This window comes from Candoia aspera, chromosome 1, assembly GCF_035149785.1.
Source record: "Candoia aspera isolate rCanAsp1 chromosome 1, rCanAsp1.hap2, whole genome shotgun sequence".
Lineage (NCBI taxonomy): Eukaryota > Metazoa > Chordata > Lepidosauria > Squamata > Boidae > Candoia > Candoia aspera.
In genome coordinates this window covers 306,800,459-306,813,995 of record NC_086153.1, presented here as the reverse complement: position 1 = coordinate 306,813,995, position 13,537 = coordinate 306,800,459, and the positions used below count along the sequence as shown (strand labels likewise).

Below are 13,537 nucleotides of genomic sequence, written 5' to 3'. Positions count from 1 at the left end.
GGCAGATATAGTGGGGACTGTTCTTATTGAACCACAACTGGGCTTGGTTGCCGTCACCCAGAGCCAGACCCATGCACAGGCAACCCCGCCCCCAGCCCCGTCTGGGAGGCGAAAAATGCAAGTTCCTTGTCAGTTACAGAAGGACTTTCTCCAGGCACTGAAATCTGACACTTGGTTGCTGGCTAATAGAGACAATGATTCTTTTGAAGACGGTCTAGCATGGGTGGAACACCCCCTTTATGTGCCTGAAACTTTAAGGGCTGATGTTTTGCAGTGTTCCCATGGTGATAAACTTGCTCAACACTTTGGTTTTGTCAAAACATTGCATTTGGTTCGCCGTCAATTTTGGTGGCCAACCTTAAGGCGTGATGTAAAGGACTATGTTGCTTCCTGTCCTGTTTGTGCCATGTCAAAGCGAAAAGGGGGTAAACCACAGGGGCTTCTGCAGCCAGTGGCCAGCCCATCCCGTCCCTGGGACAAGATTTCTATGGACTTTATTGTGGACTTACCCCCCAGTCAGAAGAAAACTGTCATTTGGGTTGTAAAAGATTTTTTCTCCAAACAAGCCCATTTCATTCCATATGCATCCATCCTGTCGGCCCCACAATTGGCCCACCTATTTCTCATCCACACCTACTGTCTTCACGGTAGCCCCTCCCGCTTGGTCAGCGACCGCGGGACACAGTTTACTTCCCAGTTTTGGAAATCATTTTTAAAATTGATTGGCACCAAACAGGCGTTGTCCACATCATCGCATCCTGAGACTGACGGATCTACAGAGGTTTTGAACTCTGCCCTCGAACAATTCCTTAGACCATACATAAATTACCATCAGGACAATTGGGTGGACTTGTTGCCCTTTGCTGAGGTGGCTTACAACAATGCTGTCCATCCGAGCACCAGGCAGACCCCTTTTCGTGTGGTTTCTGGTCACGACTTTGTTCCCATCCCTGAGCTGCCACAAACCCCTCCCCAGTCCTGTTCTGCCTCTGACTGGGCTGTTAAGCTGGCTGATTCCTGGCCAGTGATTCAACAGGCTTTGCCTGATGCCCAGGCTGCTTACAAGTTCCAAGCCGATAAACGTCGTTCTTTGCAACACGATTTCAAAATTGGGGATCAGGTTTATCTTTCTACCAAATTCATCAAGTCCCCACAACCCTCGAAAAAGCTTGCTCCCAAGTTCATTGGTCCTTTCCCTATTGTTGGTCTTATCAACCCAGTTACTGTTAAGTTGGACCTGCCTCACAATTTGAAATGCTTGCACCCTGTTTTCCATTACAGCCTGCTCAAGCCTGTCCACCACTCTTCCCGTTGGCATCCCCAACCACCTCCTCCTGCTCTGATCATGATTGACGGGCAACAGCACTTTGAAGTCAAGGAGGTCGTTGATTCTTGCAAGCTTCGGGGCACCCTCCAGTACCTGATCCACTGGAAACACTTTCCTCATCCTGAATGGGTGCCTGCTCGCCACGTTAATGCTCCTGATTTAGTTAACTGTTTCCATTTGGCTTACCCATTGAAACCTTCTGCTTAATGCTTTCTTTCTTTTGGGGGGCAGTATGTCATGTTCACTGTTTCAATGTGCAATGTACATCCGTAATGCTTCACATGCCATGGTGCTGACGCGCGTTTCTGTTGGGTGGGAGCTGCTGTGAACCTTGTGCCAAGCTCTGTATCTATGTTCATTTCAATGGAATGTGTTTGGGTTATGTGCTCTGCTCAAGGACTTTTCCCCATGGACCAGCAGAAGCCGTTAGGAGCACCTGGGATTGTGAACTTGGGAAGATTCTACGGGGGAAGGGATCTCATTTGCACTGAGGGTTTTTAGTTTGCGTTTGGTGCACTTTTCCCATTCTCAGCTTTCTTTGTGATCCTGCATACTATTCTTTAATAAATCAGATATCTTTATGAACCTGTTCATGAGTCTGATGGTGTTTTAGGCTAGGCAATCATTACAAATTGGCAATTTAGCAGTGATAATGCAACTATGTCTCTCACCACACCTTATAGCAAGAAGCTATTTTAAGGAGTGCACATACCAACAGCTGGGTCTGCCAGCAGAGAGGAAAATCAAGGGTCTACCAGTATCTTCCCCCCATCTGTCTCTTGATTTATTCTGCCCAAAGGCAGAAACAACACTATTCTTCATTTGTATATACTTAAGCCACTAGAAAAAAGTAATTGTGTATGGTTTAGCCTTCATGTCTAGATACTTCTGAATACAATAGTTAGGGGGAAAGATGGCAGAGAAGATGGCTTGACCCAGAATTTAAGGAATAAAAAAACCTAGATTTAACAGACTAATAGGGAGTAATGGGCATCTGTAAAAGTAGAATATCTGTTAAATGTAAATGGGATTTTGCTCATGCATAAAATGACACTGGATTTTATGCATGTGTATTTCACATATTTTATTCATTTGCATGTGTAAAGTAGCAAATTTTATGTGTACATAGATGTATCCAGTATTCAGACAGGTCTTCATTGCATCCAAAGTACCCAGAACAAGGTCTGTTAAATCAAGGGTTTATTGTCATGCTGTTTTTCCCTCCTATTTTCCTTGTTCAGGAGCTGGCAACCTGCTGCCCTCTAGATAGTTTGCCATTGACTGATCTGCTGGCATTGATGAGAACTGAACATCTGGAAGCCATCTGGATGCCCAGACCTTCTCTTTTCTATCATCAGAAAAATGTTAACGATAGTAATACACAGCTATTCAGTAATTCATGTTGTAGATAAATAGTCCAGATTTGAAGTTTTATAGAATTGCACAAAGAATCAACGGTGGAATGAGATACAGTATTTTCAGTTTCAGAAATTGTTTTATTTAATCATCTGTACAGAATGTTTTTCAGTATTTTACATAGCTAATGAATTTGTTTTTGTCTCCTTTCTTTTTAAAATACCACTTTTATTGGGCTTCAACAAAGGAAACCTATGAGAACAGAAGAGAATGGAACAAGTCAAGCTGAGTATGCAATGACATCCTGTCAAAACAACAAGACAGTTGATGCTAACAATGCATTGGTGTAATTTCCAAAACCACCTCTTGAATAGTAAACATTAAAAGCACACATGGTATATGCAAGGTGGGTGAAATGCAGCATCAAGAGAAGACTTATGGCCGAGGACTTCATTTCAGAAATAGTGCACGCATCAGATATTCTGAGAAGAAAAGCAGGTGACTCCTCTTTGGCTTGCTGAGTGTCACAAAAGGTGGGATTATACTTGGGGCTACTCTGAAACAAGGATTCACAGAGGCCTACTCACTGCATGCTGGATCTATTGAAAGCAACATTGCAGTGTCTCTTCTTCCTTCCTCATTTTTGATTGACTGTTTATTTTTTAAAAATGCATCAGTGATCCTTTGATGATTAAGAAGGTGATCTGTTCAAAACACTAAAATACCTTAATGGGGTTGCAAATTCAATCTTTGCATTTTTCTGTTTCTTTACAGTCATTATATGACCCATCCTTTATCATGATTATGTTGTTGAAGTGGAAAATATCCATTCACTGAAAGGGAACATCCCTCCCTGCCCAGTTGCATGATCTCATAGAATGTATCCCTTCCCATACAATCTGATGACGAGATGTAGATGCCACTACTACAAACAAAAAAGCATCTCAGAATGTCTTGTAGCAATTAGCTTTACTAATCAAAAGAAAAGTATTATCCGTAATAAACTTTTAAAGTGTTTTCAGTACTGTTAATCTACAGTCCAGAAGCATTTTGAGCCTCAGTGTTAAAAAAAAATCTATATTTGGGTTCATCGGTTATTATTTTGCACAGTTTTGCACACGTATCTGTAGACAGGATCTCTAGAATGATCTGAAAATGTTTGAATCTGGAGGACCACAAACTACAATGGAAACAACTCCTTACAGACTTTCCTGTTCCTTGAGTAGCTCCTCCAAGTGACCGCTGAATAAAGAATTTTCTGCTGTAGGGAAAAAGCTGTGATAGTTCAGTCCCCTTTTTAACAAGGGGCTGCCAACGGTGCCAAAATTGCTCTGTGTCATATCACTTTGTGATAAGGAACCACAAACAGTTTAAAAGCATAATCCAACTCTCTATTGTCACAGTGTCTTGTTAGGCGCAGTCACTTTAATTTATAAAAGAACATCTGATGCTGTTATTTGTCCATATCTTGATTAAGAAGTTAAAATATGATTTCTGTCTTTCCTCTCATATGCCTTTATTTGTCACAGCTGCACCAGCAAAACAAAACAAAAAGTTGTGCCACGATCTGGCTTCTTGTCTTGCTTCAGTGATATTCTGTCTTTGTGTAGTCAAGTAGTCTAAAAGAAGCTGTAGCAGTGCTGTTGCCTAGAATCATGGCACTGTGTTAGTCCTGAGTCCTAAGAAGCTGGTATTCTGGCTGACTGTAGCTAGGATTGTCTCAGAGTAGAATTCCAGTGCATTCTGACTTCCGGTCAGTTTTTCAAATAAGAAGTGAAGAACTCTTAAAAGTGAGGGGTGGGGGCACATCTGTGCATTGGATTCTGGTGCTCCCTCACCTAGTCAAAGTCACTGGATAATGGTGTCCCAGTTAAATATAAAAAACAAAGAATGAATGTTCTATTGAACATTGAACATGAGTTGAATGTTATTACAGCCTTTGGCCAGTCAACAAAATAATACTTAAATAAAATTAACTTAGTACAGTCAGTGCTGTTGCAGCAACAATAACTGGCCTCTTGTCTTAATAGCAATAGAAAATACCTTTGCGACTATTTTAGTTATATCTGAGCTCACATCTGCAAGGCAGTAAGTTACATAAAACAAATCATTTATTCCTGGGAATCTCAAAAGTAGTAGTTATACATGTTCCTTATATCCCAAAAGAGGACACAGCACAAAAAAGCATGTTCCCGAGGAACCAGAGTTAGAGTTGCAGGGACGTATCACTAGAGGATTGGTTCCTTATAAATCTCATCTCTAGGATGGATAAGGGAAGTTCATTTAAACAGGTCTGGGTGAAAGAAATCCTAATCATTCCTGTTCAATATGTTGGTGATCCAAATATCTTTTAATACGATTTCCTGGAACAAGAAAATATTAGTATCTTAGTTTTAGAATATTTTAAAGTTAATTTATTATTACTGCAATATTGTGAAAAGACTGTCATGAATCACTGGAGGCCTAGTCACTTCTGGGAAAGCATAACGGAGTCATCAACATACAATAAAAGAGGCACATGTGGCACAGCCAGCATAGGGCAGCAAAGTCTACAGATTCCAGTGAGGTTGCCAAGTCTTTCATATAAAAATTGAACAAGGTTGGAGCCAAAGCACATCCTTGTCTATCTCCACATGTTGAAGGAATTAAATTAGTTAAAGTGCCATTAGGACTACAGTATATATAATCTGCAAGAAGGACTTAGAATATATACCTTCTGGCAGCTGAGGATTTTCTCAGTGTTTCCCATAGCCCTCTCCTAGAAATAGAACTGAAAGCTGCTTTAAGCCAATGAAAACTACACACTGATCCCCAGGAATATTTCTCAGTGGGATGGTGCAAGACCATACAGTGATCCAGTACAGAGTAGCCTTCTCTGAACCCAGTCTGCTCAGTGCTCAAGATTTTAGGATCCGCCAGCCATGTCTCTAACTCTAGCTCGTTTAAGAAATGCATAGCAGAAAGTTTGCCTACCATTGATAGCCAACTCTTGGGGAATAGTTAGAGGAGTCTTTTGAGGATCCTTTTTAAACATGGGTACTACAATGGAGCTTTTCCATACCTTTGGGGTTTCCCTTTTATTGTTGATAGAGATTTAAAAACAAAACAAAACTAGAAGGACTGGAGCCCACCATTCTGAGTTAATTTTCAAAAATTCTGGAGGTATAAGATCTGGGGACTGTCCCATTTTTTAAATGCCTTATCAGAACCTCAGTTTCTTTTATGGGGACAGGAAGCCTCAGTGGGAGGTTTTCTGTAGTAAGAAAAACCAGATCCTATTAAATTTCAGGGAGAGCTGTAGAAGCGCAAAGGGAGAAGGCAAATGCCACAAAGCAACAGTGGACTCAAGAAAACGATTGTCATTATAAACTGCAGAAAAATGGCTCTCTCAAGTTCCAGCAGAGATTTTACATACGGGATTTTCAGAATATCTTTCCATAGCCCTGGAAATAATTCTCCAATAGATTTGTTTGCCTTTACTTCTAGAAACATCAAAAAGCCTTTTCCAAGTGGCATTCATCTCTTTGTCGAGGTTTAAACATTTTTGTGTGTGTTCTTTTTTTGTCTAGCAAAAAATGACAGGAATCTTCTTCTTGACTGCTCTATGGCTTTTGTCAATGTTACAAACTTGTTATTTAGAAAGCTACATCTCACTTTCAACCAGTTGTTGTTGTTGTTGTTGTTGTTGTTGTTTTGTCTGGGTTATATGGAAAATTTACTTTACAGTGAGCCAGCAAAATATTCATAAAAGAATTAGCCAGATTACCATAAAGAAAAATAACCTCAGATGCCTCAGGCACTGACATGACTCCTTTTGTTTAACCACACCTTCAAGGGAATTGAAAATAAAGACCACATATAGACCATCTCCCCTTGTGTTTCACTGTAGTAAGCTTGTTTTCAGCTAAATGAAATATTATTTTCCTTTGAACAAATTCAGACAAAGTAACAGGGCAGGTGATCACTGCCCATTCGTTTCCCAATAGTGAAAGAAGACAGTAACCTTTCTGTTACTGTCCCTACGCTTGCTGTTGCCACTGGAGCCATAGGAGGATTCTCCAGGGGTGTCTAAGGGCAAACTACCTTTCAGAATTCTATGGGTAAGCGTCCCAACTAGCTGTATCAAGTAGGCTCTTGAATGATTTATACCACAATCCTTAGAATGATGCAGAAGAAAAGGATGCATATCCATCCATTTCCACTGGCTGGATGCTACCAGATTAAATCACCAGATCCACAATTTTAAGTTAAAATCACCCAGCAAAATAAGAGGCCCAGGGAAAACTTACAATAGTATCAATTATTTATGAGTCTAATTGTTCCCAAATACAGCTGATTCCATTGGTAATTTGAGCAAAATTTCCCTTTTCCTGATCTGAACATAAGGGGAAAGATCAGGTAATCTCACGGTTCATATATTCAAAGCCACCCTGCTTTGCATCTACCTTTATTGCTGACTGAGTGGACATGCATAGAGTACATTTCATAACCAAAAGTTTGCAACCTTTAGCTGCTTTATACTACAGTTATTATCCTTGCAAGAAACTTTCTTCAGTATCTTCAAGGCTTGGTATCAAACCAGATCCTATTAAATTTCAGGGAGAGCTGTAGAAGCGCAAAGGGAGAAGGCAAATGCCACAAAGCAATAAAAGGCCTATGCTTGAATGAACGTATTTCTTTCAAAGACAATCAGTGTTGGAATGAGACAGTTCTTGCTTATCTTAAAGATAATGTTAGAGGAATAATATACATGCTTGCCAATTTGATGCCCCTTGTTTCCTTTTAATTAATCTGGTGTGTAAGTTGCATAACAATACCACTTTTAGAGACCTCTCTGTAGATTAGCTTTTAGCAACTTCTCCAGGCCTCAATAAAGCAGCCTTACACGGAGACCTCCTTCTATTTCATTAAAATGACTGTGGGGAAAAAAAAAACTATGAACAAGATAGCAGCGCTAAGATTATAATTGCTGTTTTAAAAAAAAATTGCAGAAGACTGTCCCTAAACATAGGTGGAAAAACAAAAAAAAAGCTATACTGTATCTAGCTCATTGAAACAACCTCCCCAATAATGAACTTACAAGGAGTCCCTCAAGTGTTTAATGATTAGCACAGATAGTTACTAGTAGCTGGAGGGCCTGGTCAATCATTACATTTCAGTGGCAATGTTACTAAGTGGTAGAGTATATGTAAATATGTACATTGTCTAAAAGAGAAAACATTCTTAGGGAGAGATCTGTGGAGTTAGCCTAACCCTACGTTAACCTACTTACCTATCTAAGTGTCCTTCCTTCTAAGAAATATAGTTAGAACCTTTTAAAAGTCAAGCCTTGGTGAAATGGAGTAATCAAGTATTCAGTTTGCTAGATACGGAGTTTTCTCTTCCAGTTAGTTTGGTGTATTATAATTGCACCAGTAAAAATAACATAGTTTGGATTCTTGGAAGCAGAGTTGTTCAGAATCAATTGCCACTTCAAACAATGCTCTTAAAACCATACTCCATGGTCACTCATATTACTCTCCCCTCTGGTTTGAATTTTTCATGGGTGGGTTTGCTCCCCCCAGCCAAAAAAAAAGATTAATGTACTTTTTTTCCATCAGGTCTCCTCAATGTTACAATCTTTAGAAAGTATATACTTTTTTTTTCCTAAAAGAGAATAAAGTCTATATGTATGCAGGTGATAATGATTAGGTCTATCAGAAGAATTTTAGTGAACCAGTTGTTTAAACTTAAAGACTGAATTGGAATTGAATTTAATAGTACTTGCAGCAGCAAAAACAAAACAAAAATAATTCAGCCATAATTTCTCCCACAGGATTTTTTCCCCCTTATTTTGGAAAAAAATGCAACCCTCCTGCTCCATAGTCAGATGAGGGAAAGGCTGAGCAAAAGGCAATTCATGGTATGCAGTCCTGTTATATGAACACAAGAAGTGGGTGTGCTTGTTTGGCCATTGGTCCATGTCCTCTTTCTCTAACCCACAGCAGCAGAAATGGGTTCCTTGCCATGTTATCCCCAAGGATTACCCAGGTTAAATATGGATCATGCTGCAGGCAGCATACCTTCTACTACTGAATCTAGTGACCGTCACCAGACTGTTAGTTGTACAGCTGGCTTAACAGAGGTTAACATGTAAATCAACCAGAATTTCATCTCTTTTCATACCGTACAATGTCCAGTATGGGAAGGAAAAACATCCCCTGCTAATTCCCCTCATATCTTATCTCACCGTGTCAGTGAGGAAAGTTAGGAATGGAAAGAGCAGGGTGGAGCAGGGGGCCTTCTCTCCTTTCCATGAGTTAATCTTCTAAATGATTCAAAAGATCTATACAGTGAAGATGGAAGAAAGGGAGATTGCAGTCTGCCCCCACTTGCATTGCAATTGTGTTGCATTGTTGCTTTCATTCATTAAAAGGCACAGAGTCCTTGAAAAACCTCCACTAAAGCTAACAGAAATTTCATAGCAGATAACAGCCTTAATCTGTTGCATGTACTACATCTAGTAGTAGTTACCAAATGCTCTGCAAGTCATTTTAACTCAAAATACCTCTGGGGTGAATGTCTTATTAGTCCTTTACTCTGAAAGCCTTTTGACTTCCATGTAAGAATGTATTTTCAGAGAGATCTTAAGACATGCTCTCTTTATTATGGTCACTGACAAATACAAAGTAAAATCAGAACAGAGAAAACTTTATTTCGAAGACAAATGTAATACTTATTTTAACAAAAATACATAATTCACAAATCCAACTTAAAATAATTTAACTGTAACACTTTATTAGTTAATAGCAAAGGACAATTTAAAATACACAATAAAGTTTAATGTAAATATATTAAAACAAAAAGAAGAGAACTGGTTTTGGACATCAAGCCAATGGACACATCCAATTTAAAAAGAAGAGTGGAAAACTCAAAACATGGCTGCTAATAACTGCTCTTATTTTAATTGCAATAGAGAGATTTTTTACTGCTTGCTCCAGATGTTTTTCACTGGGGGGGGAGGTTGCTTGTTTTTGTTTTTTGACCCTGAGAGCAATATAGGAGGTAGAACTGTGTAGACTTCCCTGAGATTGAAGTGAGCAGTGGGGATAAAGTGTGTTCTGACATTTCTATAGTAATCACATTCAAAAAGGATACAGTGCACTGTTTCAATATGTCCCAATTCACAGAGGTGTAATCTCAATTCCAGGTTATTTATTTATTTATTTATTTATATATATATATATATATATATATATATATATATATATATTCCTCAAAGTAGCCTTTGAGGACTACTAAGGATATGCAGTTAAACTGGGCTGCTCTATGATGTTGTCATTAGCTCTAATTATATCATTCAATATACAAAACTGCATTATTATAGTCATCAGAATGTTTATTATGTATTCTATCCATGTTAATGAACAGCTTTAAATTATTACAAATTATGCTTTCATTTTATTTTTGCTTCTTTCCAAAGAATTTCAGTGAGAGATAATGGTGTTCATAACATAACATACATACATCCCTTGTCTAGAAGGCTGTGTGAAAGAGGAAGGGTGAGATGTATAGAAAGTTTATATATTGCCGGTATTTTGGGCTACTCCTGTCAGTAGCATAGAAAAAATTCTTCTTACCCTACAGTGAAACCTTAATGGAGTTCTTGGGGTAAGGGGTTTTTGTTATTCCAGAATATCCATTACATCACTGTGAATACTGTAAAATTAAGGTCAATTTAACTGCCTCATATGAATCACTTCAGATGCAACAGACTTGTCTATTATTTTAAGGGGATGTCCAGATAGAAATCTGAGCTTTTCATCCAAAGCCTGCTAAATGAAAGTCCATTAAACTGAGGTTTCACTGTTTATGCTACTGCACAGGCACAATAACACAGGCAGGAGAATAATCACATTATTCGTGTGAGTGGTTTGTACAACTGGTGTTGCTGAAGATTAAATGTAGCGGAAATTTGAGGTTTTTTAGAATCCTTACATCCACCTCTTTCGGCTTGGCACCTTTCGGATACATCAGAATGACTGGGGCTCACAACACATGGCAACACCTAACCTACCTTGATCAATCTAAAAATGTTAAGCTGAATCAGACCTGGCTTATATTTAGATTCAAGGAAAGCTCAAAGCTGCATGATAGAGTAAGAAGTTGAAATATAGAGAGAGAGAGATCCCAGAAGTTAATGACAAACCACAAGCAAACTATGTAGGCATAGATATGTCCATGTTGTCACCAGGAATCACTAGGAATTTACAGGGATTAAAAAGTTTATTAAGGTTTACATACCAACGGCCATGTAGCAAGCAAGTTTTTCCGTTTATTAATATATCTTACATTGCTCTGCTTATATCAAGCTGATTGTACATCACACAAAAGCTGAGATTTTTCTCAGCTTGCAACCTTGTTACTAGAAGAGAGTTGTGTTATAAGATATACATGGAGGGCATGTGGTTCCGCCAAAATTATGATTTGTTGAGTCCCATTCATTTCTGTGAGAAAGTAGATCAAAGCATGTGTTTAAAATCTCCTACTGGGGCTTGAGAGTGCTTCACTTTGGCTGGAACATAGCCATATATAATATATGTATGGAGTTTAATTTCCATTGCCTCGCACTTTGCAACTTGGTTTCTATCATGCAAAATGGGTGTAAACCTATCCTGTTCACATGATATCTTTGTACCTATTTTGCACTTGGCTTTGCACAAGTATGTAAAATAATTCATAGTGTAAGGCAATGGAGAATTGTGACTGTTATAAATATATTTTTATATATTCTTTATAGCCTTTCCTGCATCTCTGCAACTAAAATATATGATTTTTAAACTGCAAGGGTAGTGTGTTAAAAGCTAATGCATGAATGTAAATACTCTTCAAGATCTGCCTTTTTGAGTGTACACCACATTACAGAATAAAACAGCTCTTGTTCTTTGGAAATCTGTACCAGTGGTTAAGTAACTGATAAGAATGGCCATGATCCAAAGAGTTCCTTTAGGAACACGCAAAAGCACCTTGCACGTGTGCCAGGCTGGCTGCTGTGGGAAAGGGAAACTCAGAAAACTCATAGTATACATGGAGTTCTTTGGATCATGGCCAAAGCCAGTTTTAGAATTAATGTTATGTTTCTAAGACAAAGCCATTAACATATATTTACTATTTAAGAATATTGCTCAATACATACATTCTGTACCAAAAAAAACCTGTGTTGCATATAGAGATTGTGCAGTACCCTATTAAAGAGACCATAACTACTTTTTATTTTAAATAAAAATATGCTTATTAAAAGTTTCCTATCTGTTTTTGTTATTTGTTAGTTAGGAATCATTTTCTTGATTTCTTGATCATGAAGATGCTCAAATTTATGTATTCCTAAACTGTCTAGAGCAATTACAAGTGAATAACAGCTCAGTCATAGGAGCATAAGAATCTGTCTTACACCAAATCAGGGCTCTAGGCAATGTACTCTGTACTGAGGCACTGCTTATGTTTACACAATGCTCTGTCTTTATCTTCTGTCACACACTGCTCTGGAACGATGCATCATGGTTTACCAAGTGATCCAAATCCAAGATGGCAACCATTCTAGGTTCAGCCAACAAAGGAAACCACAAAGCTTGATTAAAGTGTAGTCTATGATAAAGAGTAAAATGGTGTGGGCATGCTCATTAATCAAGCATGATAATTTGATTTTTCATGTAATTACAGCCACTGACTGGCAACAGCCTGTTCTGGATTTCAGACAGGGGCCTTTCCCAACCCTGCTTGAAAATGAGCTTGAGCCAGAGAATCTACTACATGTGACAAAGTATGTGTTCCATGTTAAAATATGGTCTTTTCTCATTAGAATAGAGCCCTTGATAGTAAAGGCTCTTAGCTGAATTTTAAAAGGATCAATGCAAAACAATGTACATATATTAGATATGGCTCTGGGAATGCATAGGGTGATGCAACAGATATTAAACAGTATACAGATTATATCCATGTCCGCCCCAATGCTTGCTCAGGAAGCTCTTCCAAAAGGAATGTGGTCATCCCAATAGAGGGTTTAAGGTGAGGATGAGCAGATTGGGATTTCAAAAAACTGAATGGGCAGCAATCTATCCACCCACCACCTGCCATTTTTATGGGACATAGCCAACCATTTCCATATCCTGGCCCTCTTTCCATTACCCTACTCCCACCCACCCCCATCCCAGCACAATTGCTGGTAAAAAGAATGCAGGATATTGAGCCAAACTCATTCAGCCTTGAAATAGCTGACCTCCACACACTTTCTGGGTTCACATATTGCACTAGGCCATGATTCTTTAGCCAGGATTATACAAATTACTATCAGTTACATTCTGAGACCAAACAAAATGAACTACATTGTTGAATCATATAATATGATTATATGAATCATATTATATTGGGATTATATTGGGATCCTTGCAAGCAATTCTTATCAAAATCTTTTATTTATATTCCTATTTGCTGTGACTTTTCTTTTACCAAAATTCCCAAACAAGCTCACATATAATGCAACAGTTCCATTAAACTCATTAAGTTTGTTGTAAGCCACTTTGAGTCACTTGTTGAGAAGGGCGACTATAGAAAAAAAAAAAAAATCCACATGAAAAAACAGTGACGATGTGGTGGGGATCCAGAAAACAGAAAGTGGATACAACTTTTGGCTTCCAAGGAGAGAGAGAAAAAATGGCCTTGTATTAGTATTAATTCTGCTGAACTGTAAAATAGAAAATAGACACAATTTTAACGTGGGTTTTTTTCATACTTCAATTGTGACACATCCACAACCAGCTCTCTGGACTTTCTGAATCATTTTTTTCTAGCTTAATAACAGGGCAGAGATGCACAACT

General features: G+C 38.5%; 1 protein-coding gene across 1 annotated transcript in view; it reads left to right on the top strand.

Moving 5' to 3' along the window:
- PRIMA1 (proline rich membrane anchor 1) overlaps window positions 1–4,247 on the top strand; it is a 66,286-nt gene extending 62,039 nt beyond the window's left edge. The window contains exon 4 of the mRNA XM_063293717.1: window positions 2,931–4,247. Within this exon, the coding sequence (XP_063149787.1) occupies window positions 2,931–3,033 (103 nt within the window). The 3' untranslated portion in view covers window positions 3,034–4,247. The remainder of the gene's footprint in view (window positions 1–2,930) is intronic.
- The last annotated feature ends 9,290 nt before the right edge of the window (window positions 4,248–13,537 follow it).